At 37.6% G+C, this 26,763-nt stretch overlaps 1 protein-coding gene across 8 annotated transcripts in view; it reads right to left on the reverse strand.

Moving 5' to 3' along the window:
- sdt (stardust) overlaps window positions 1-26,763 on the reverse strand; it is a 59,472-nt gene that overhangs the window by 31,654 nt on the left and 1,055 nt on the right. For 6 of the 8 annotated variants that reach the window (XM_068283632.1, XM_068283631.1, XM_068283634.1 and 3 more), the window contains exons 2-5: window positions 24,734-25,155; window positions 16,180-16,362; window positions 16,051-16,108; window positions 2,659-2,789 (exon numbers count right to left, since the gene is read on the reverse strand). In XM_068283632.1, the coding sequence (XP_068139733.1) occupies window positions 2,659-2,789; window positions 16,051-16,108; window positions 16,180-16,362; window positions 24,734-24,820 (459 nt within the window). In that variant the 5' untranslated portion in view covers window positions 24,821-25,155. Of the gene's footprint in view, window positions 1-2,658; window positions 2,790-14,179; window positions 14,597-16,050; window positions 16,109-16,179; window positions 16,363-24,733; window positions 25,156-26,763 lie in introns of those variants that run through there. The other 2 variants (XM_068283633.1, XM_068283637.1) reach the window with 2 other exon arrangements.

Here is a 26,763-nt window from a genome sequence, read left to right on the forward strand (position 1 = left end):
CATATGCAAATCAATCAAATTTTTCATGGAATAAAAGAAAGAAGCACAGAACATAAAGCTAACCAGAAATAATCCTCTACTCTACCCCCCTCACTCCTCCCACTGTGTGGCATCATTTACCAACACTGGCAAGAGAAGCCGCGATGCCTGCTCTTAATGAAATATGCATTATTAATGCGACACACATAATGGATGTGGTTATGGGAATCAACTAGATGGGATTGGGTTTTGGGATTGCTTTTCAAAATATGCGTATATCAAATGTGTGTGTGTGTGTGTGTGTGTGTGTGTGTGAGTGGGTGTGTACGTAATGTGTATGTGCTTTTGTGTGTGGGCTCAACTTCATTTCTCGGGTGGGTAGATGCGAACAATTTAATGACTCATATTGGCATAGCACTTACAGTTCTTCTCAAACTGTAAGAAGCAAAAAGAAGGTGTTTACTGTGTGTGTGTGTGTGTAATTTCTTTGGTTTGGCTTCGTTTTTTTTTTTTTGACAAAACTCAATTGCCCATCAACAGTTAAGACCGCTTAGTATACTACCACTTGCCGAGGTCTAAAAAAATCCAAATTCTCTCAACATTTTTAATGCAATTACGTGGCCAAGTCCCATCTTTCCCATCTGCTTTCGCGCTGGTTGTCTGCCCGTCTGTCTTTCTGTCTGTCTGTATGCTGCCGCAGCACTCCCAAGTTCCGTCCATCGTCCTTTACGCTTCGTGCACATTCCACTTGTGCGTTCAATTGCTTTGACTTTGCACCAGCTTTTGGGTGAAGGAGGCGGACAAGAATGTGGGCATGAAGATGGAGAGATTCATACTGCGGCTACACCGTTTTTTTCTTTTCTTTTTCTCTCTCTCTCGTATTTTCTTTCACAATTTTATCGGATTATTGACAGTCAAGTCGATTCGTCAGATGACTGACTGACTAGCTGGTAGGTTGGTTGCTTGGTTGGTTGGTGTCACTGTCTCAACACGATTCTACTCATACACTCATCGAACATATGTATGTACGTACGTACGTATGTCTATCTGTATGTATAATCATTTGCTCGGTTGGCCTGGTAATAACCGATTGACTCTGCTCTCCGTTTTAATACCTAAAACGAAAATATATAAAAGTAACAGCACCTGACCCAACTCCCATTCCGCACAGCCCACCCTCATCCATCCACCCATCCCATTCATTCATTTCCCAAACCAGCTACATCCGAATGCGGACGTTGAAAGCAATTGTTGGAGCGTTCAACTGTGATGATGACAAAAGCATTTGATGCGCTTAATCAGAGATTCTAAGATTAACACATAGTGAAATTCTCAGAAAAAAAAACGATTCTCGTACTTAATTTACATATCGTGGTAGAGTATTTGTGAATATTTATCCAAAAAGGCATTTGAATGCTAGAAAATGGCCAAAATGGAATGGAAAGATTTGCCATACGAAAACGAAATATTCATACGAATGTTTTCGAGTATACATATTTGAGGCTGATGTTGTTGAGCCTTCAACCTCTGAGTGCAATATATGATCGAAAACATTCATTTGGGATAAATGAACTACTGATATAAATGCTTTTGAGTATTCAACTAATGGTAAGGCTTAGATTTGTAGCTTAAGCCTACTCATACTTACGAAAACAGGTAATTATAAATGTGTTTATGCCCAATACTTAATGCTCCTTGAAATGATTCCCATTTTTAGCTCTTTAAGGCTCTTATCAGGACTAACCAAATGTATTTGCATCTCCAACTCTCGAATTTGAATCTAATTAATGGGCATGGCTCATTTGCTTGATTAATCCCCAATATGAGTGCACTCAAGACCCAAACACACAAACATTCATTTATTCATTCATCTAAAAGATTGGTAAGCTTACTCATTCGTTCGTTCGCTTTCATTTACTCACAAATTTGATTTGTAGTTTGAATTTTGCATTTTGTCGAGATGTGTGTGAGTCTGTTCCCCATTTTTTTTGCCTTTTTTTTTTTTGTTTAATTTTATTATTTTGTTGTCTCTATCTGTCTCTATGTATTTTCTATTTTGCATAACATTTGCTTGGCAAGTTGCTTGTTTTTTGTTTTTGTTTTTGTTTGCTTTTTCAAGTTTAGACTGAGTTGTGTTTTTTTGTATTTTTCACTTTTAGTTTCATTTTTTGTTTTTTTATTGTCTCTTTTTGTATATGCATTTGTGTTTGTGCCTTTCTCTCTCTGTGTGTGTGTGAGTGTGTTAGCTGGTATCTTGTTTTGTTTGTTGAATTTTTAATTGAATTTTGTGACTATAACCATATAGCTCCTCATGTTTGTATGCTCTCTGGCCAACTGAATGAATGCCTGTTTTATGGGCGTATCATGGGGCGTTGGTCAATCGAGTGTTATGGCAACCGCATATGGTGAGATGATGGCTGGAGGGGGGTAATTTGAAGGGGGGTTCTGTGGAGTATCTACATACATACATATACATATATATGTACACTTGTTTTTGTAGAGATAGCCAGCTAGTGCATTCAACTTGTTATTGATTCGAATTGTTCATTGTACCGTGTTGAATTCATTTCCCCTTTCCAAAGAAATCGACAGCAGATTCGATCCCCCAAAAAATATCCAATTTGTCCTCTATTTCAAAAAATTGTTTCTGTTTCTGTTTTAGAGAGAAATCAAACTCACCTTTTTTGAGAGTTGCGTTATATCCACGGGCGTGACACGATTCAAGGCGGCCAATCGCTGCAAACGCTCACGGGCATGCTCCTCGACGGCAATGACAAACGCGTCCTGCACCGAATTGCCAATATCCCAGGCTAAAATAAGCATAGAACAATAAATAATTAGATTAAGATTTGCCAAGATTACTTAACTTAATATTTCTTCTATGTGTTGACAGAATAGAACAACAATTTCCCATGATTCGGTTGATATCATGTGACGACATATGAGAAAAATTTATAATTGATATACTAAATAGATAGTTAACAAGTTTTCTAGTAAATATTCACAGCGATTGTATTTGAACACTAATTCAAAGCAGCTGTTTCTATATAGATCTATATACATATGTTTTCATCGGAATTTCGATGCCGCGTCTCCATAAAGTTAACTTGGGGCGTTGATTTCAGAGGAAAGTCGTACTGGAGTCCCGTATTAAGTGAGGTTATGTGTAAAGGAGTTTGTCCAAAGTAAAAAAGTGAAAATTTCTTGTACTGTTTTCTAATTATTCAATGCATTCGATTCAAGATTCATATATGCAATCACAACAGCAGCAAGGACGAATACTGTATGTCCTTTTAAAATTCCAAATGATCTAGCATCTCTCTCTCTCTCTCTCTCCCTCTCTCTTGATGCATCTATTCCTTATATTAATCTATGTATTTAAGCTTTAAAGGTTTTAAAACCGAAAAGCACCGCAAGGATATGCCAAAGTAAACTAAACTCCAGGGAGAGAGAATGCAAGAGAGACAGAGAGAGAGAGAGAGAAGAGAAGAGAAGAGAACGTTGATTTTAGGGTCCACAAGGACTCGAGAGTTTTCCTTCTGATGAAAATGATTGGGCAAGTCCAAAGCAAGTGTGAGAGTGGCAACACCAGTAAGTAGTGTGTGTTGTGTGGAGGGAGGGAGGGAGGGGCGGCATAGGGACCGCGTTACTCAGCAAGCAAGGAACAGATAACTTTCTTGTCTTCTTTCTCTACATCTCCCCCCTCTCCCACTGCGTGTGCCTGGGATATGTGCGTGTGAGTGTGTGTTTGTGTGTGTGCGTGTGTGTGTGAAAAGTTTATGTGTGCTCTTTGCTGTCAGCGCCAACATCATGCAGCTTCTTTTCTGTGTCGTCTTCGCCCACACTCTTAACTTTTCTTCACTCTGTATCTCTCTCTCTCTCTAGCTGGTTTTTTTGTTGCTGCTGTCGCTTTTATTGCTTTTCGGCTGCAGTCGCCGCTAAGCAACAACACCACCGCTCCACCCCCACTACATCTTTTGTGTCCCCCTTTCCAACCCCCACACTTTCTCACACCGTCACGACCTCCGCTTTAATTTCATTTCGCTGCCCTTGCGTTTTCGGCTGTTGATTGCGCCGAAAAGTGTAGCAAAAGGATGGAGTGAGGGACGGGGTACGGCGGCCCGACGAATAGATTGAAGGATGGTTGGTTGGTTAGAAGGTTGGATGGATGGATGGATGAATGGAGGGAGGTGGGTTGTTGGCGGGGGGGTAGGGAGCAGCATGCGGTGCCGCCGTTCGCCCTCAATCCGAGGTCGTGCCCAAAAGCAAAGTGGGACGCTCGGGCAAATCCAATTAGGCGCCGCGTTGTCAGCCTCAGGCTTGCCACATGTCGTTGAACCCACCTCCAAACCGGTGGAGGCCGCCATTCTTTCTCCTTCCTCTCCCTCTCTCTCTCTCTCCACCCTCAACCTTATTCGCCTTTTTGCTTTCCTTTGACTTTTAATCTCATTTGTGCATCTGTATGTGTGTGTGTGTGTCTCTGTTAGGCACTCATTTCCGCGTATATCTACTCCCATCAGCCCCCCCTTTTAACAACCATCAAGCATAAGACATGTCATGACCATGTCAGTTGAGCACCACTTCAAGCCAATGTCCACGTTTACATCCAACACAGAACCGGCAAGAGAAAGAGAAAGAGAGAGCGAAAGAGAGAGAGAGAGAGATAGTGGGACACTTTCCCGTTTGACATATGCAAATGTTCAAGTTGATCCATTTGTAATCGAGTTAAAACTGTAAAGCAAACGAAGCAACAGATCGAATGGCATCATTGATGGCTAGATGGATGGATGAATGGATGACTGGATGGTTGAATGCATTGCATCTTTGTCGCATTGTCCCATTGCCCCACTGACCACTGTTTTGTCCAATATTATTAACCTTAATTTCCACTAAATGCCGCTAACCAAACAACGAATGTAGAACGGCGAACAAAGATGCCATCAATAATGCACTTATATCTATGTAGATAGTCCAAATGGATTATATACATTCCGTTTACTTCAAAGTCCAATAGATCTTCTTTCAATCTAGCCATAGAGAATTTGTAAACTTAAGAGAGGGAAAACTTATTTACAAAGAAAGTACCCAAAGTTATAAGCATAGAAGAGTGATCGAAAGGACTTTCAGAGTATAGATATATCCTGAGTCATAGGATATATGAGTGAATGGGCCATCGGGAGACTCCAGATACCATTAAAGTTTGACGTCTTTTGACCGGAAGTGCTCAAATAAATATTTACACAGTGACCAGATCTAAAGTTGAATTATACATGTATTCAATTAATCCAAATGTATCCTGAATTTCTTTGAATTTCACCCCAAGGATTTTCTTTCAAAGTGTTTTAAAGGTGAGACTGATTGTTCATTGATTGATTTAACAAAACTAAGCTAACGAGTTATTAAAGCCCTTTCGTTCTATTTTTGACTAAACTTACTCACTTTAAACATAGAATAGAGAGAGAGAGAGAGAGAAAAAGGATAAACAAAATGTAAATCAGAAGGGAATAAATGTCAATTGCCTTGAAATCAAACACCACTAACTCAGCTAACATGGCCAGGTGATTCAGTTTCTCTTTTAACCAGATCCAATGCCAAGCGCCATGCACTTTAATTGCCCGCTAACAAATCGATAAACAATAAAGCAAAGTGCACTCCATTTGCAGGCATCACACACACACACAAACACACAACATACATAGATATATGTATGTATGTATAAACGTGAGAAATGGCTGGCAGCTATCACAACAGCAATAAGAGCACTTGAAATTGCAAACAAAGCTTTGTTACAGTGGCTCTAAAACTGCATGTGGAATTGATTTAAAACAAAAAATAAACAAACAAACATACAGAATCTTAACTAATATAACAACCAGTTTTGTATATGTATAGTTTTTTTTTGTTTAAAGGCAAATAATGAAGAATGTTTGGTTTGTTTAGTTAATAGTCTTGCCCTCTTCCACCACCCCCCACCACCCCGTTTCAACATTCCACGCATTAAGCAGGAAGTATAAACACACAAAAACAACAACATATACACATGTACATATATAAAAATGGCCTTAAATTTTGCATTTTAAATGAAATTTTGCAAAAATTAAATGAAATGTCGTGCGTTTAAACAATGGAAAGAAAAAATAAATGAAATTTATATACACAAATATCTATATACATATATATATATGGATGTGCATGTCTATAAGTAACCCTCTTTCCATCTCTCTCTCTCTCTCTCTTTCTTATCAGCATACAACCGTCTATTTACCTGTATGTTTTCTCCCACCTACCATTTGCTCCCCCCCCACAGTCTTGATCTCTTGTTTCTTATTTACACATTAAATTACTCACTAATTGGTCATTAAATAATTAATATCATAATGCAAATAAATTTTTCGTATATATGAAGGTAGCCATTTAGATGTGTGTGTGTGTGTGTGTGAGTAAATAAAAATAATTATCATAACATTTCCATGGGGAAAAATAAAACATCTTTTGTAGGCATCTTAATATATAAACTTGAATTTTTATATCTTTCCTTATACTATCGCAACTGTCGTGACAAAAATAAATCTTGTAAATTTATACATTAGTCTGAGAAGTTTTAACAGATATATTTTGTTATGAAATATTCAAATGTTTTGTCTTACAATAAGCCACTTATTTAATAGTTTTAACTATTCTACAGCAGCTAACAAGTTTATTTTAACTAAAGGCGTTCTAAAATTTTAAAACTGACTGCTAAACTGCTTCTAAACTATTTATTAACAATAATTCTCTATATTTTATTAGCTAATTTGTAATCAGAATCACTTCAAATTACGAATCAAACTAAGAAACTAAAAGAAAGAGAATGAAATGTTTATATTTAAAGCAAAAGAGAGAGAGAGAGAGAGATAGAAAGAGATGTTTCCAAATGTTAATCAAAGTCAAAGTCCTAGTCTAGGCAGTATTTTGTATAAACGTTTGATTTGTTTTGATATAAAATCATTTGGAACCTCTTTAGTCTGTTCAAAAGGTCCTAAGGCCTTGCTAGAGATGACACTGTTGCGATAGACAGAAATAATCGAAAATTAAACAAAACTATTTATCCCATACTAAACTATGTTTTGTTTAAAAGAATTTCTCTTCTGCTTCCCTTTTGGAGAGGAAATCACTTGGATTAATTGTGTAAAGGAAAACTTTAAATCAAGTTTTAAATGTGAAATGAATATCATCTCAATATATACATATGTACATATCTATGTATAATTGTGCTTACCAAAATGAGCACACATATGGAAGATTAAGACATGGAGTAAATACATACATATATTTATGTACCTACATATATACATTCATAGTTAGTTGTATGTAGGACAGATTCCGAGCATTCGTAATCGCTTTGTGTCAATCCGTTACGGTAAGCGGCACCTGCCCCATCCGTTTGCTATTCGCAGTAAAGTTCATGGACATGGCAGCCCAGAGGCAGTGGCAGTGGCAGTAGCTAAAGCAGTGAGAAAAACCATCAGTCTCCAGACAAGACTGGTGAAGACCCGCTTCAGCTGGTAACAGAAGTCTCTGTCTCTATGTCTATCTCCATCTCTTTCGCTGTCTCCGTCTCCGTCTCAGCCTCAGACTCAGCCTCGGTCTGAGTCAATGCCGCCGGATTGGTAATGCGATACAGATACATCATCATTTTGCGGTTACATAACCCGCGCACATGCTTTGTAGATACAACAAAAAAAAAACAAAGCCAAAAACAACAACACATTCACACAAGAAGAAGAGAATAAAGTAGGTACATATATTTATGTACATATGTACATCTATGTATCTACTTGTATAAAATACATAGATATACACACACACACACACACACACACACTATTAAATGAAGTCTTTGTGAGCCAAACAAGTTTCATGGGGCAACAGAAAACTGAAAGAAACGAAAGAAGCAACAATCAAACGACGGCGACCCCAAACTAAAGGAACACCACAACAAATATCAATACACACACACACACACACACACCATACACATGTACACACCAATATACATATACACATTTACCAAACAAAAATTAGAACCTAATGCATGTCTAATCAGACAATAATTCAATAGGCCACACAAATAAAAATATAAACAAAATTTAACAAAATAATTAGAATTACACTTGTTTTAAAGCGAACTTTTTATATTTTTCTTCACTTTTTACTAATATTTGCATCTTCGAAACGCCAAAAACAATAACAACAAAATAGTAAATTTATCTACTTTAAGTTAGGTTAGTTAAAACTAGTCATACATTCCATTAGTAGGAAGTATTTTACTTTCAAAAACATATTCACATGTTCCTTGAACCTTCAAATAAGTGTAGGAATCCTTTGAAGACATTATCTCAGCAAGTGTATAAGATCGGTTAATCTATATTTTGTTCCCAAATCCCAGATATACATAGGAAGCGGTGTGGTTCATCTACAGGAAACCTTTGATTCTGTTTCATTCAGAAATTGATTAATGATTTTAGAATATCATTGAGTACATTACATAAAGTCAACATTAATTTGAAGGGAACTCAATCTTGCAGAGAGACCTAAAGAGGGTTAAAGGGTCCTGATATATAAGAAATCAACTAAAAGCATTGGGCCATTGGGGCAGAAGCTAGTTACCAATTAAACCAAAAAGAATATCAAAACAATAGCCGAATTTATATACCCTTGCAAAGTAAGATATACTAAATCAAACACTTTCATTGCCTTGCATAAGTTCTGTTTACTTACAATTAGATGTTTCTAAATAATAGTCTCCTAACTGTCTCTCCTTTTCTATTTGTCTCTCTCTCTCTCTCTCATACACTTATTCAACAGATCGTAGGTTATATATTGCCAACCCATCAATCAATGAATCAATGTAGGCAGTAAAAAGCTTAATAAGTTTGATAATATTTTTTATCTCCATAACTAACTTAATTTCAATTTTAATTTATTCAAAAATCACTAAAAATCAATTTTCCTAGTTAATAACTATATAGTTAAACGTCTCAGTTACTTTAATGGCTAATAAAGTGCATTCAATAATAAAAAATTTATTTAGCATCGAACATTGTCTCTTGAATATAAAACTAAAAGTCAATTCAATTGGAACCCTTAATTCCTCTGATTATTGGGGGAAAACCCAATAATATTATGGGTTCTTTTGTTGTTGTTTTGGTTGTCCTATCTTAGTCTGACGAAATGCGAACAAAGTTTTCGTCTAGAGTTTAGGCAATGGCAATCTTTTGATAAGTGAAAGTCGTTCAATGAGTGTAATCTACAGAAACAAAAAAAAAGAGGGTCGATTGAAGTGTAGTCATAGCTGTTATTTTAGCCGTAAGTTTACTCTCTTGCACTCTCTCTCTCTCTGTCTCTATCTCTTTCTGTCTGTGTCTCAGTTAATAAACCTTATCATTGTTTCGAGCTACATGTATCCATATCAATTTGTGTCAACCAGATTTGATAGGCAATTGTTAATGGGTTAACGTTTTAGGCACTACCCTCAGCCCACTGACCCCACACCCCTTTCCCACCACAAGCCCTAAATGTTACTCATACGCCACATGAACAAGTAGTTAAAAGAGCTTATCGCTTATCATTTATACTTTTCTTTTCATTTCTTTGTGTTATTTTTTAAATGTTGGGTAAACATTGGGTTTTATTATGATTATTATTATATATATAAATATTTTTATTATTGCGATTGCTTGAGATTGTGCTAAAAGAATGGGAGAAGGAGAGAGAGAGAGAGATTGACAAAGAGGAAGAGGCGCCTAGATAAGTAGACTCTGAGTGATGTTGATGGACGGTCGCAGTGCTGGGCCATCAGCATTCACATCATTCAGCATCCTAGTATCTCAGAAGGATGGAAGTGAAGGAGACGGAGCGAGGAGAGTGAGGGGAATGTGTACTCACATTTGCTTGTACTTAATTTGTTGAACTAAATTAAAGTACATATATTTGCACTTTCAAGTTGAAATTGAAATTGAATTCAAGTCGACTCACCAACCGAACTCTAGACACAGATAACAGGGCTGCATTCAATGGTGCCCAGGGCCCAATAAAAGCCATAACCCAGAAGAGTAGTTACTTATTGAGTAAGTAGGAGTAAAATAAAAGGTTTTAGATCTACTCGAATAAGTTATTGATTAAAATTTCGTTTTGATAAAAACCTTTAAAACCTTTTTTCATCTGTTATATAAAATATCTCATTCAAATGGCAAAGTTATTAACCACTTTCACTTAAAGGGCATTCTATTTCTTGATCTCTCTCTCTCTCTCTCTCTCTTTCTCTGTATCTTTATCCCTTATGTATGTATTAATCCGCTGCTGATGATTTGTACAATCATCATCGGGGTCGGGTTGGTGTTATTGTTATTGTTGTAGTCTGGTCTGTTATTACTCAGGTGCGCATTGTCTCACGTTTGTTTATTTATTTGCTTGCTTGATTGCCTCACACATGGTTTTTCGCTTTTTCATTTCATTTCTTTTGCATTTCATTTCGGTTCTTTGCGATTCTTAGTTCTCTTTTCTCAGTGTGTGACAACCATTTCAGTTGCAGTTGCTCTAAAACCAATTGAATTGAGTTTCCGCCTCGCCCCCCACCACGATCCCCATTCCCACCCGCACATAACTCTATACACCTCCAGTGGCATTCGATGCGTGCCTCGTTTCGCTTCGTCTGGCAACAAGTGCGAACGTAGAAAAGTACAAAACTAGATGAGAATTCAGGGAGATGAGGGTTGAGAGGTGTAACTGTGTGTGTGTGTGTGTGTGTGGTGTGTGTGGGAGGTACATAGGTATAACCAATAAATTGGCTTTAAAAATTATCTGCGCATATCCAATTATTAAAAGCGGATTTAATAGCGGTAAAGCTATAACAACAGAGAATAAAACCAGAGACACACAGAGAGAGAGAAACAGAGAAAAAAAGCCATTTGAAAGATAATAAGAGAATGAATCGTTTGAATGGACTATGGAATTGGCAGCTTGGTATTGTTAGATAATGCCCTTTTTGAAAGGTGAGCGACACATCACCAGGGGGGAGGAGGGGGGCAACAAAAAATTGAAAAGAGAAAGACAGACAAAGAGACATGGAGAGAAAGAAAAAGCAGAGAGCGAAAGAGAAAAGAGTATACAACGGCTATTGCGACGGTAAAAGATAGCTACCATTCCCAGCAGCAATAACAGCAACAACAACCATATGAACAACAACAAGCTAAATATAAAGGTTTCCACGTCGAACAAGATGAACAACAAAACGCGAAGCGAAAAAGCAAAACACAACCACAGATAAAAAACAAAAGCCAAAACACAATTGCAGCTGCAGCAGAACCAAGCCAAGACCAGCAACAACCAGCAACAACAACAACAACACAAGCATACCACATGATGAGGGCCAAATTTGTTGCAGTTCTGGTTGTTTTAGGTTTTAGGGCGCATGCCATTGAATAAAGAAAATGGCAAATCATTTTCCAACAAAACAACTTTGCAGTTGCTTTTCGCATTAAACAATGTGCAAATGTCTGAAATGACTATTTATGAATATATTCAATGTCACTAAGGGCGCAACAAGCGCATTTGGCGTATGAGTAGCTAATGAATCTAATTTGTTTGATAACCAACCATTGTCTTATAGCCCCATTAACAACATTAAACAATATTAAACATTTTACAACACTGAAAATTGATTAATCACAATAGTTCTATATATCATTATGAATAGAATACAATTAGAATTAGTGTTAGAAATGGATTCGAAAGGTTTCTATAATAATCAGTCGACTGTTGGACATAAGAAACTCTGTTGTGTATATGAGAGTTTCTTATGTCCCTTTCGAATCCATTCCTAACACTAATTCTAAGAGTGGTTTAAACATTTCTAGCACTGGCTGTAGACAAAATTACTTATAATTCACAATTATTTGAATGCATTTTTACATTTATTCACAAGTTTGTATCTCTTTTTGAGTACGTGCTACTGCTTATTGCATTCCTGTGGCCACTAAGAGGTCAAGAGCTTTGATTAACTTTACCACTCACGGTGTGAGTGAGTAGCATTCCCCTTACCCTCTATCGATGCAATGCCACAAATCCCACATTGTATGTGTACAATTCTAGAAGATGCTCTCGCAAAACTTTCTAGCATAGATCCTACACAAATCGCATGCCAATGCAATTCCATGGCCAACTGAGAAAACGCTTTTGGGTCTCTTAGAGGCAATGACTTTTACACATGGCTAACCAAACATTTACACCAAAGTATTCCCTTCCCTTTCAAGCAACCCAGCAACCAACCCCCAATCCCCATCATCATCGTCATCGTCATCATCATCATCATCATCTCCATCAATCGTCGGCCAACTGAGCAACTGAGCGCGCTCAATTGTATCGCCAACGTCGCCGTTGCCGTTGCCGTCAGAGTTACTCACATACTTGAATCACAGAGAATGGGTTGGTGGAGACTTAGTGGGGAGTTTGCGGTGTGTGCTCGGTGCTCGGTGGTCGATGGTCGATGGTCGGTGACGACGGCAACGAGCAACTGGAGCCAAGAAACTTGCCTTACCGGATTTCGGATGCTGTATTGTTGCTCCTTTACCCGCCAGCCGCTGATGTTGCCGGCCCCCGCGCCTCTTGCACCTGCAGAGAGGGCCCCCAAAAAGCAATAGACCAACATTGGAAGCTTTTTTTGGCTCTCCATTCTCCCTCAGCTCCTCCTCTCACCTCTTCCTCTTATCTCAGTCTTCTTCTCTTACCGTTTTGTATCTCTATTGATTTCATTTTATTGCTTTGGAATGTTTGTGTATGTGTATAAATGTTGTTGTTGTTGTTGCTGTTGCTGCCGAAGAAAACTGGAAATTCTTTTTTTTTTTTATTTTTATTTTTTGTTTGGGGGGTTTCAAGTTGACCCAAAAACAATAGAGAGAAAGAGTGCAAGAGGGAGAACCAGCAAGTGAGCGAGGGATAGATAGATAGAGAGAGAGAGAGAGAGTGCGAGGTCAGGAGTGAAAGAAAGTATTTATAATTGAAAGTAGCTTGTTTTCAAAATAAATAAATTTCATAAATTGCCCTCTCATCATCAATACAGTGCAGCTCAAACTTTAAGCCATGCAAATCACTTTAATCTAACCGACACAGCATAAAAAAAAACGCAACAATTTCTTTGTTATTTTCTTGTCTTTTAGTTTAATGTTGTTTTTTGTTTTTTATGTTTTATGATATTTTCTTCTTCCCATGTCTCGATTTTCTTTTTGCCCGTTCTCTAAATAAAGTCTTAAAAAATGTGTTTCTCTTTTATGGCCAGAAAAAAAAGAAAAAGACACAAAAACTCGTTTCATTTGAGGCTAGTTTCCTTTATATGTTGGTATGTGTCTCTGTCTCTTGCAACAACACGTGGCACACAATGCATGCCAAACTGCTGGCAAATGAACATCATCATCATCTTCATGATAATTTTAATAATTTTTTGCGTTTTGCATGAAATTCCCAAGCATCGTTTGATCGTTCCATTTCCTATTGTTGTTTTTTTTTTTTTTTTTTTGCACTTTCTCACGCCCACCAAAAATTGTTAACAGAAGCGACAAAAACCGACCAACATTTTGTTAATAGGTTAAACTCTCAGGCATATTTTTGACCATAAAACTAAAAGCCAAGCTTGAACTTTCCACAATAGAAAATGGAACTTGACAACTATTTTTTATTTCAATAACAAGTCTTTTTTCTTTAATTTGATGTTCAAGTCAAAATTCTTTTCGAAAATTGTTGCCAATTTATTCAAAGTATCGATTACAATTAGTAATTGTGTGATTCATAAAGGAATTTTCCTTTCAAATGTGTTTTTGGTATTGGAGAAAAAACAGCTGTTCAAGCCTAAGAAGAAGAAGAATATTTCATACAGGATTCATGTCGAACAGCTGTTTAATGTTTACACTAAAAATATACAAAAATTCGCAAAACTTTCACAAACGAAGAATAGCTAAAAAATTGTACTTAATATTAACATGAATGAGATTTTTTTGTAAAAAGTTCATAATTTTTAAGTAATCATTGAATCATAGATGGAAAGGTACTCGTACTCATACTCATATATATACAAACAATATATAGCTATAAATCAGTAGACTTTTGCTCCCACACACAAATAGGTACATAGAATACAGTTTGAAAGTCATTCATTATCTTTACTTACTTGTGATCTATTGTTGTACTTTTTTCTAGTTGTTGTTGTTGTTGTTTAAAACGTTGAATTGACTTGCCATGCAAACAACAATAGCAAACACACACACACACAGAAAAGACACGAAAAAAAAAACAGACACAAACACACACACGAAACGAAATTGAAACAACAAATTGCGCAGACGCAAAACGCCAAAGCCGACGTCGACGCCAACACGCGTGCGCAGAGCCCAAAAAAGAATGCCAACTGGCTGGTGGGGGCTTTAGATATGTGGTTAGAGAATGGCAGAGAGGGGCTTGGGTCGGGGGCACATGGGGACACGAACCGCAACGTGCAACACACTAAAACGCAACGCAAGCCAACGACAATAACAATAATGACGACGACGACGACGACAACAACGACGACGCTATGGAAACGGCAACAGTCGCCGCACAACTGAACTGAACGATGCTCAGCAAGCGGCAGTTGGCCCCCTCCTAACCTAACGTCTAGCTAGACGTTTCAAAGAGAAAGAGAATGTGAATAAGTGAGAGCGCGAGAGCAAGTAAATGGGGGGCCAACAACAGAACCAGCGATAAGCATCCAACGCAATGCAATGGAAGCTTGTTGAGAATAGGAGAGAGAGAAAAAGAGAGAGAGTGCGAGAGAGCAAGAATTCGAGAGAGCAAAGGTATGGGAGATAAGTTACTTGGCGACTTGGCATACATTGAATATCAAGCGACAGTTTGACAAGCATTGCGGCAAAGCTTTCAATTTGGCACACACAAAAAAACACTTGGCCACATTAGAGATTCGAAACAGTAAAAATATAAAAAAAAAATATCAAAGAAGTTAAATTCGGCTATGCCGAAGTTTATATACCCTTGCAGTCCTTGACAATAATAATTTCACATGTTCAAAATTTTTTTTCTGCAACTCAATTCATTAATATACAAACAAAACAATTTTACTCTTCATACTATGTACAATTTGTTCTTCTTCTTCCCTCATTCCCTAAGCAAAGCAACGCACGCATACACATACAGTTTATGTAGCGTTGCGTCTGTGTGTGTATGCATGTGCTCTGTTGATTTGATGATGACGTAGTAGGCAGCAAGCAGAGCTGCCGGCAGCGATTGAACCGATTTATATAGACTGTAACTTGTGTTCTATTTATCCGATCAGGGTCAAATTTTGGGATCTGAGATTTTATATCAAATTCTATTATATTGGTGAATTTCATGGGGATACTCCAATTTTTGCAAAAATTTTTGTTCCAGAGCTATATGATATAGTAGTCCGATCCCAAAGATTTTCATACTTTATCTCACCCGGGTAAAAAAAAGCTCCCAAAAAAAATTTCATCCCGATAGCTCTTAAGATGGCTGAGTAAAACGCGTACGCACCGACGGACAGACGGACAGACGGACAGACGGACAGACGGACAGACGGACATGGCTATATCGACTTAGCTTCTCATGCTGATCAAGAATATATATACTTTATGGGGTCGGAAACGTCTCCTTCTGTGCGTTACAAACATCTGACCAATTTTATAATACCCTCTGCAAGGGTATAAAAATGCCCATAATGAATCGATTCGAAGTAAACTAACGAGGTGTGCTTAAGAAGTACAATGACTTTATGATAGTCAGAGCTTTTGAAGTTTGAGATTTATGTCGGCATGATTGGATCTTGATTCGGCCCCCTTTGAGATCTTAATTGAATTGCTCATTAATACTGATCAAAAATGTACCTATATATCCTTAGATCGTAGATACAAAAAATATATGCACAGATAAAAAAATTCAGTCTGTTTGTCTGTTGTTCTTCTAAAGTTCATCTTAGAAACTAAAGTAAATGATTAAAGAATGAGAAATTTTTTCGGAAAAACTTACCCAATCTTGAGTCATTCTTTTTGCGTACGCGCAAACAAATTGTGCAGGATTTGATGCACTGTAAAAGAAATAGGAAACAAAGTAAATTGATATGTATTATAGGCCATATCATATTATTAAATAACTCACATCGTGTATGTGCCGTATAACTTCCGTGCGCGATATATTGTCCAGAGTCAATCCATTAACCTCGAGTATCTCATCGCCCACTTCCAGATTATCGCGATCGGGCGGTGAGCCATATAATTTAATTTTACCCTCCACATTCTCAACGAGAATGATGACATAGCCGGATAGCTCGACAACTTGTTGCTGCAAATAAAAAACAAACCAAAAAACAAATCAGTTAATGAATTTAAATAAATAAATGTATGTATGTATGTACGAATGTTATGTACATAAGTAGATATAATAAAAGTATAATGTACAATGCACAATAGTCATCTGGGGAATACTTTGGACCTCAAAATTTCTTGATCACAAATTGTTTTAGTCGTAACAGTAAAGTAATTTTCGTCATCATTTTCAAAAGGCACACACACATCAATGGGCGGGGAGAAAACCCCACCAGGTGCCTATCCCTACCTACACATACATATATATTTTTCTCTATAGAAGTGAAATGTAGATTGTGGCTTCAAGGGGAGATGGTCTAACGGTGGAGACGGGAGGAGGTTGTTAGACAAAGAGTAGAGGGACCTCAAGCCGCCCAAAAACAAATTAATTACACAAAAGGATGAAGGACAAAGGCAACAACAGCAACAGCAGGAGTCACACAATTCAACTTCTGGGCTCCTCGTACATATACAGACATACATACATACATATACTTATAAATGTGTGTGTGTGTGTGTGTGTGTATGTCTGTATAAGGGAAGTTTACCCATTATTGCTTGGGTTGGCTCGTTATGTTAATTACAACAAATTATGCTCGTGCGGCAATGCGTGAGACCGAGTTAGTCTACTTTAGCCCACGCCTACGACCCCCTTACCCCTTACCCCATCCCCTCATACCACATACCGCACTTCCTTAGCGTTTATTCTCCTCCATGGGCCAGTCAATCGCTTATCCAGCTATTTTTACACTGATATTTCAGATTCTGGTGTCTCACGTTATGTCTGGCCGAGCACTTGATAATGCTAATAGACAATTTGCATACAGTTTGGGAAGCATTGATTCTACTTGTTGGCTTTTTTTGTTGTTGTGCTCTAAGTAAACACCATCCAGGTTATAGTATACCCATTTTGATTGACCGCATTGCCACTTTTGCAATTACTCAAGAGGAGTTGAGTTATACATAATGAGAGGTACACTGAGTTTATGAATTGTGATGGCAACCCTAGAAAAACTGAAAGTAGTGAAGAGATTGTGGTCCATCTTGAGTAGTGAAAGGAAGCGGAAAAACTGATCTTCTTTACAAGCATTTGATTATAGGCAAAACGCTTGAATATTTGTTTATGTTGCATACCTTAGGGGGTAAAAGCCATTGCTCAACAATTTTAACTTATGTTCCATCTAATCGTGTCTCTTGTGACGACGGGGAACAAAGGAATCAATGCGTTCCATAGACGCCTCTTCGATTGGTTCAACTTGTGTCGGTTTATGCCCAATAATTATTACATTAAGGTGTTCAAAAAGTTTCAAATATCATGCATTAGTATTGACAACTGGACCCTCAAAGTTATGCTATAAATATTTACAAATAACATTGAAACTAAACTTTAAGCCCATCAAACGATAGAAAAAAGAGAGACAAAGATGCCTGCAACTGAAACTGCCACAAACTGTAGCCCAAATTGGCAAAGGCACTTAAAAAACATTTAAACCTGGCAACAGACAGTATCCTCGGACAGGATAGCTGAAAACGGTGGAAGGTTGAGGGACACCAGCAACGAATAGTTGCAAATGGACAACAGCAACGAAAAAAAAATGTGGCCTAATTACAAAAGAGACAAAAAAAAAAAAAAAAACGAAAAGAGAATGGCAAGTGCAAGTGCAAAAAATGATCGGGTCACAAAGTGAATCCTGCGGCAAATGCAAATTCTAGGTACAAAGCAAATTCTGTGAGGGCGTGGCAGAATTGCAATTGCTGCAAAGTGCCAACAACAACGACAACAGCATCAGCTGAAGAAGAAGGAGCAGCATCAGCAAACACCAAACACTCGACACGCATAACTCAACTGAACCGAACTGAACTCGAAACTGAGTCCTGAATTTGAGTTGGGTTTGGGTCTGTTCTGACTTTGCCTGGCAGACTGCCAAAAGGACAAAAAACCACAGTCGAGACCTGCCGTACTATACCCACCTAAAACCAAAAAAAAAAAAGAAAAGGAAAAAAAATGGCATAACATGGCAGAGCAAGAGAACAACGCTTGGGCAGGGGCAGACAGAACACTGACTGAAACAAGGTGGCAAAGGTGTGCCAACAGCACAAAGGCAACCGACAATAAACAGTTCACAAACACACACAGACACACACACACACACTTAACAACAAGGAGCAACAAAAGGAAAGGACATAACCCGACATTTGAAAGAAGCCGCGCGAAACAATATTTTTGCCACTCGCAGCTAATTTTGAATACCCATTAGCCAATGGACAAAAACGGGGTATATCAAGTCAACACATAAGTATTTATACACATATACATATATACATATGTTCTATATATATATAATTTCTATGCCAAATGCCTTAACTCTTATTCTTTATTGTTTTTTTGTTTGTTTTTAACAGCGAATTTAAATGAAAATAAAAATCATAGAAAATATGATGAAAATCAAAAACACACACACACACACATTATCTATTATTCAATTTATGAAATTCTTATGTTTTGTCATACATAATTTAAATAAAACAAAAATGGCAGCCTAAAAGTATGCACAGCAAATTTATTTTCAAACGGAAATTGCTAACCTAAAGCTGAGCCAAGCCATGCCAAAGAGTGGAAAGAGAGAGCCACAAATTGATGGTGTCAATGTAGTTGTTTGAATTTTTAAATCAACAGTCAATATAAACTATTGCAACAAATAAGCTGAAGCAAACTAAATGCTTAAACTAGTTGTTAGAAAATTGCCTAAAAATATTGCTTGATGCTAGGACCTAAGTAATTTTGATGACTGTCTATTGAATACTTTAAGGAGCATGATGATGTGCCGGTTGTTATAACGGTTAATGGTAAATTGGTTATGTTGAATTTTCTACTTATTGGTTAAAGCTAAAGGAGAACTAATGAGAAACGGAAAGACAAGAAGAGACAAAACGAAAAAGAAGCAGACTAGAAAGTCAGATAGAGAGCTGGATAGATATGAGAAAAAGCAAAGAAAAAACGAGAAAAAAAAGAGAACCTAAGCTGCATAATTATTGGCGCTTCAACGCCGGATGCAGGCACTCAGCACACAATCCCACATACACACAGACGAGGACAACTGGCGGCATAGACAAACTGGGACACATGAACAGACAGTCCGTCCTGGTCCCTGTTGGTGGACTTGCTGCTGTTGCTGTTGCTGTTGCTGTTGATGCTCCTGATGCTGTTATTGTTGCTGTTGTTATTTCTACTTGGCCTTCCCTTGCCAGCCCTTATTGCCCTCCAGCAGCCCCGTTAGACGATGCCTTTGCCCCAACATGGCACTGGCACTGGCACTGGCACTGGCACTCGCACTCGCACTCGAATGAAAAATGACAGCAATTACGCTTAAATTATGCGTTTGTTTTCATATGAGCGTCCTTGTCAGTTGTTCTTGTTGTTGCTGTTGTTGTTGTTGATGCTGTTGTTGCCGTTCTACTTGAAGCTCATTTCACACATAGACATATAGATATAGACATAGACACAAGCCCTACCCACATTCATACTCACACCCACACCCACACACACACACACATTCACATACTGAGAAAACTCATACCGAGCGTACAGCGAAAGAGACAGAAAAGCAGGCGACAACTTTTCTCCCTTTTTTTTTATCTTCTTTGTTATCCCTCATTTTTTCCAGCCTTTTCTTGTTTTGTTTTCTTTTGCTGTTGTTCTCTCTCTCTCTTTCTCTTTCTTTTTTTTTTTTTTTGTTTAGTTGTTTTTTTAAAATTCCCTAAACTGAATCATGTTACGGGTAATAACCGACAAACCAAACAATATCAAATCTAATCAAAAAGTTCTCAGATAGAGAGAGAGAGAGAAGAGAAAACGCAGCGAACACAGCGTGCAATACAAATCTCCAAATATGCCATAGCATACTTTTGTGAGTAAAAAGAGGTTAAGACAATTAGAAAATATAATTTCCTCACATAGTAAGTTATATTTAGTACTCTAAACTTAGTAGTTATAATCTTTAGTCATTAATATCTTTCTTTATAGAACTCAACCAACAATCGCCCAGACAAATTTTTAAGGTTTATCTCCTCAATGACTTCTCCAGAAAGTTTGAATCTAAATTCATTTAAGCTAGCTAAGTGAAGAACACCTTTTTTTAAATTTAGGCTTAAAAATTCCAATAAACAATATTCCAAAAACGAAATATCTAAATAAACCAGAGGGCCGGGGCTAACTTCGACCGCGTCAAAGTTTGTATACCCTTGCAACTTTTTTGGTAACTCTATCCTTACCTATTAGCCATCAATGTGGAAGAACGTTTTATCTAAAAAGGCTTAAGCTTGAGAAAGAAAGGCCTGCAATCATAGGAAATAACGAAGATATTGATCAAAGTAACTGTTTTCCACCGATCGTTCCTATGGGAGCTATATGATATAGTCACCTGATCTTGATCAAATTTGGCATAGTCGATTATAGGCGTAGTAAACTCTCTAATATTAAGTTTCACGACAATAGCTCAGAAAATAACGAAGGTATTGAGAAAGTCACTGTTCGTGACTTGGCCGTTTGTATGGGAGCTATATTATATAGTCACCCGATCTTGATCAAATTTGGCATAGTCGCTTATAGGCGTAGTAAACTCTCTAATATTAAGTTTCACGACAATAGCTCAGAAAATAACGAAGGTATTGAGAAAGTCACTGTTCGTGACTTGGCCGTTTGTATGGGAGCTATATTATATAGTCACCCGATCTTGATCAAATTTGGCATAGTCGCTTATAGGCGTAGTAAACTCTCTAATATTTAGTTTCACGATAATAGCATAGAAAATAACGAAGTTATTGAGAAAAGTCACTGTTCGTGACTTTGGGGTTTGTATGGGAGCTATATGATATAGTGGTCCGATCCGGCTGAATCCGAGATATACAACGCCTGCAGTATATACAAGCCTACGTGCAAAATTTCAGCTCTGTAGCTCTTACGGTCTAGGAGGAGTTTGCGTTGATCCAGACGGACGGACGGACGGACGGACGGACGGACGGACGGACGGACGGACGGACGGACGGACGGACGGACGGACGGACGGACGGACATGGCTAGTTGAACTCGTCTCGTCGTGCTGATCAAGAATATATATACTTTGTATGGTCGGAGATGCTTCGTTCTATGCGTTGCACACTTCTGACCAAAATTAATATACCCTTTTTGCAAGGGTATAAAAATGAAACCTCAGGCGATGTATTGCATACTTTAGGGTGCCAATTTACCCCAGTATTCATTTGTTAAGACATTTGATAACTTTTTATATTGGATTTTATAGTATAACCATAGCAGAGCAATAAGTAAGTATTTTATTGATTAATTAAGAATTATTAAGATTCAGGATCAGCAGACTCCATATACAAATGAGGCATCAAAGGTTAAGCTTTTGTGAATTCATAGGGTATTTAAAGTTCCAAGAACTTTTTTTTATCAACAATCTGTTTTGTTTCATGTTCGCTTGGCTGCTAATGACAAAGCGGCAATAGCAACAAAAACAAGAACAAAACACTTGACTTGTCATTTTTGACATATAAATGGCAAAACAAATCTCTGGATATTGTTTTAAATGGCATACACACACACACGCACACCCATGCTCACATACACCCACACACACACACACACACACCAACACCCATACACCCATACACATGCTGACAAGAAGAGACAGTTGACGCTGACATTGGCGTTAGCGGAACTGGTTGGTTGGCTAATAAGACAAAAAGAGATAGAGGCAGAGAGAGAGAGAAAGAGGGAGAGAGTGAGATATAGATAGAAAGAGAAACACAACGCGAGAGATAGTAAAAGAGGTGGGGGGAGGGGACGGGGAGGTTAAGAGTGATGAGATGCTGTGAAAAGGTTAAGTCAACTTCTCACCCATTTGATTGGCTTTCATTTTCATTTATTTTATGAAATTTTTTGCTCTTTCTTTTCTTAGCTTTTTTTTTTATTTTTTGAGTTTAAAAAAGTTTGCCAGCTGAAACTCAAATTTGTTGTCATCGGCAATCAGTGGCCATCATCATAGCATATGTCTTTTGGCCACATGCCAGTGGGATAGAAAGGCGAGGAGGGCAAGAGTGGAAGAAAGGAGAAGGAGAAGCCAGCACATGCGCAATGTAATCCACCGCACTGACACACACACACACACACACACACAAGCACTTGGACGAGTGTTTTGTGATTTAATGAACCAAAATGTTTTATACTTTTCATTCTCTTGCTTCAATAATATTTCCTTTCTTTTAGGTGTAAAAGTAACCAAAAATTACACATCAATTTCACGCAACATAAATGAAAGATATAGGCAGCTATCATGATTTATATACGTAGTTATCTATGTGATTGTGTGAGTGTGTGTGCCTATGTGTATATGACTACGAATCCTTAGACAAAGAAAGCCTAAGCGAACTGCAATTTCTATTCATTCCATTGCATACTTTTAAGAGCTAGCTATCAAATTGTATACCCTGTGAGAATCGAATGTGAAAGGGGTATACGAGATTTGATCAGCCATTTCTTAATTGGCATTCTACAGAAGTGATCTGATATTTCATTAGATTAAGCAAGGATAAAACGAATGCAACTTTCTTGTCTAGCATCCTCGATTACGATCGATGGCTCATATTCGCAATACACAACCTTATTGGTTTCCAAGAACTACAATCAGTTGGCCCGGTAAACTAATTGAAAACTAAAAAGACAGAGTTTCAAGCCTGTTGTTTGTTTGGAATCCAATCTCATGATAAGGACAACCTTCGGAGAGTCGAATCAACCGAATTTAAACCGCTTAATGCTATCATCTGGTTTAAAGCAGTTTTTAGCAGAGTCATAACTACTTAACCTAAGTATTGTATCTGCGAAAAACAGACACGAAGTAACCTTTTTCTTTTCCTTTTACATTTTCGTGTATTATGTGTGTGAGTGTGTGTGTGTGTGTGTCCCCTTCAACTATATAGCAGCATTGCAGGCGTTTTGTCGAGCAAAAGAACAAGAAAAACCGTTGCCGGCTTTTTTGATGCCACCATTTCAGCATGCAAGCAAGAATTTGTATGGGTATGTCTGTGAGTGCGTGTGTATGTGTGTGTGTATCATGACAATAATGACAAACGGAGATTTTTACTGGTCTTTTTTATGACTTATTCACACGCGCACTCACACTGACAGAAGCAAACACACACACGCATAGAAAACTTCAAAATGTGATGGGCAAGGCCTTGCTACGCCCTCAACACCAACGCCCACACACACACCGACACAACACACAAACAGTTTGGTGATGGGCGGGGGCGTGTCGCCCATCGAAAAGAAAGAATAACTGAAAGCGAAATGAAGTATTTTCCGAAATGTTGTTGTTGTTGTTGGTGTTTCTGCTGCTATAGTTGCTGATGTTATTGGTGCTGCTGTTGCTGTTGTTGTTGTTGTTGCTCTTGTTCATAGTCAGACCCAACAACAACACTTGTATAGATACAAATACTATTTGCTTGTGTCCCGAGTAGCCAAAAACGGGAATGTTTAATTAAAAACGATAGCATAAAAGTCGCGACGATGACTCCAAATGCAATTGAGAAATGGCAAATGATTGCTACTAAATGGCAAATGGTAAATGTGAATGGGTTGAAAATAGTTCACAGCAGCAACAAACTCAATTAATTGAAACAGAATAGGAATAGGAATAGGAATAGGAATAGGAATAGGAATAGGAATAGGAATAGGAATAGGAATAGGAATAGGAATAGGAATAGGAATAGGAATAGGAATAGGAATAGGAATAGGAATAGGAATAGGAATAGGAATAGGAATAGGAATAGGAATAGGAATAGGAATAGGAATAGGAATAGGAATAGGAATAGGAATAGGAATAGGAATAGGAATAGGAATAGGAATAGGAATAGAATGCTCAGTTTAAAAAATTTAAAGCATAAATTATGAAATACTCCTCTTCGCCTCATCTTATCGTCACCCACCTTCCGAACTGGTTGGAGGTCCGTTTGAAAGGCCAATGGGGAGCCTAAAGCTGGGAGTTGAAAGCTGCCTGAAGCAAATGCAGCCTATAAGTACAAGAGAGCATGCTTTTGGGACTATCGTTTATGTTTGTTGCATAATTGAGGAGCGCACACACACATACACACACACACAAATAAAGATACACACACACAGATATACACTCAAACAGATTCACACAGATACACACTTCAAAGGGTCTCTCTGTACCAGGCAACCTTAAGGGAATATTGGCATACAGCAGGGAAACATCTCATTATTTGTTTTTTTTTTTCGTTTTTGTGTTTTTTTTTTTTATTTTAGATTTTTTGTTATCGTTACTCACCTTGCCCTGGGATGAGGATATCGTTGAGGCTGACGGTGTGCCCGAGGATTGTGCGCTTAATGTGGATCGACTGCTATTCGCTTGCATTGCTTAGAGCCCAAAAACGGCACCAAATGGCGGAGGATATCAATCCAATCGTATCCAATCCAAATGCCAACTTCAACCTTTAACTGCTGTCTTAAGAAATATCTACAATTCAACGGCATCAAAGTTGCTTCAACATTTGTTTCGCCTTTTGTTGCTGTTGCTGCTCAATTCGAAGCAGTTGGGGCAACAGCGGACTGCTTAACATTTTCTTCATTTGGTGTAAATAGTGGCTTAGTCTACATTCCGCATGATCATTATGATCATTATGCTATTTTTCTTATCATATAATAGATTTAGAATAGTTGAACCGTTTTGGCTGTTGGTGTTATCGTTAACTGCAAAAAGAAGGCAAAACAATATTTCTGTTAGTTTTACAATTGCAACAAAATGAAATTATGAAATCAAATGGGTCTTAACCAGCTCGAAGACAGTCAGAAAAGCACAAAAACAAACAGAACCTAAAAGATACAATGATCACATTATGTCTTCAGTGCTCAGGTCAGTTTTGTTTTGCATACCCTCAGGCGTTATTAGAATTCTCATAAGATTAAAGACTGTTTTAGGATTCTTTGAAGTAAGACTAACTAAAAACTTGAATTAAAGTCTATTTCATAAATATTTCTTAATGAGATGCAAAATTCATTTTGGTTATTTTTATTTTTAATTACACATTTAGAATAGATTAAAGAGTTCGTAAATGCAGATTTTTTTATGGTTTTTCATAAGAAAGTTTCTATAATTTCTCAAAATGTTTGTGAATAAAATACTTGCATTAATTCCTAAATATCAAAACTGAATTTATCACAACTTCACAATTCAGAATTTTGTCTTCTTTTCACGGCGTAAATTAAGTAAGAGCAACAATATTAAACATAATGTTGATTAAAGAAACAAACGCAGAATTTTCGGAACTCTCCAATGATTACAAGCTGAGTTAATGGCCAAAAACAGAAATATTTGGAGAATATTTTAAATAGTATCTAGAAAAATGTTTTTGGACAAAAAAATTGAATCTACTTCTTAGTCTGCCTTCTTTATCTAGTGTATCTTAGACCATCCAAACAGTCCAAAAAACTATTTCTCATTATAATCTCAAACATCAGTAAATTATAAAATTAAATGAAAAAGTTTAAATCAATTTGTATGATTTATTCAATAAAAAATTTAAAAACTTCTTAAGAAATATATATCATAATAGATAAATTTCCAATAGGTTGCTGGGCAAAATAAAAAGAAAGTCAGTTTAGATTAGATAAATTGTGGCAGCAAAAAGAGCTTCTTGTTTCTATAGGCAAATAATAAAAGTATGACCAAAAATAGGGCTAGGTCATTTACAGAAGCAAGGACAGACAGGGTAGTATGGTGTGTGTGTGTGAGTGTGGCAAACAAAAGATGTTGCTGGTTGCTTTTGGCTGCTTTTGCCTTTACCATTGCCATTGGTTTTAACATTTTTCTCTGCTCTTCGGCTATTCTGGTGCTGCTGCCGGCACGCCCAGCCAAATGGAAAAAGAGGGCGCACGGCTAAGATGCCAAGGACATGGTTTGCTGGTAGGTGAAGCACATTTCACGGCGCAGACATAACCTCAACTTCTTGCGCGCTGCTTACCACGCTGCCAACAGCAGAACCAGCAGAAGCAGCAGCAGCAGCAGCACAAGCAGAAGCATCAGCATCAGCAAAGGCGGCAGCCATTTTAGGGGGCCAGGCAACAGCTTTACATGGATTTATGTACGTATGTGAGCGTATGTGTGTGTATCGTTTTAATTTTTCTTTTTTTCTTTTGACCTTTTTGTTCTTCTGTTCTGTTTTTGCAACATTTCTGATAATTTATATGTGAAATTGTGTCAAGGAAATAGTAAATAGATTAGATAATCCCTTTTTGGCTCAAATGATCGGTAGGCGCTGCAAAGTATGCTGCACTTTTTTACTGTAACACAGACACACA

This window comes from Drosophila tropicalis, unplaced genomic scaffold (assembly GCF_018151085.1).
Source record: "Drosophila tropicalis isolate 14030-0801.00 unplaced genomic scaffold, ASM1815108v1 contig_158, whole genome shotgun sequence".
Classification (NCBI taxonomy): Eukaryota; Metazoa; Arthropoda; class Insecta; order Diptera; family Drosophilidae; genus Drosophila; species Drosophila tropicalis.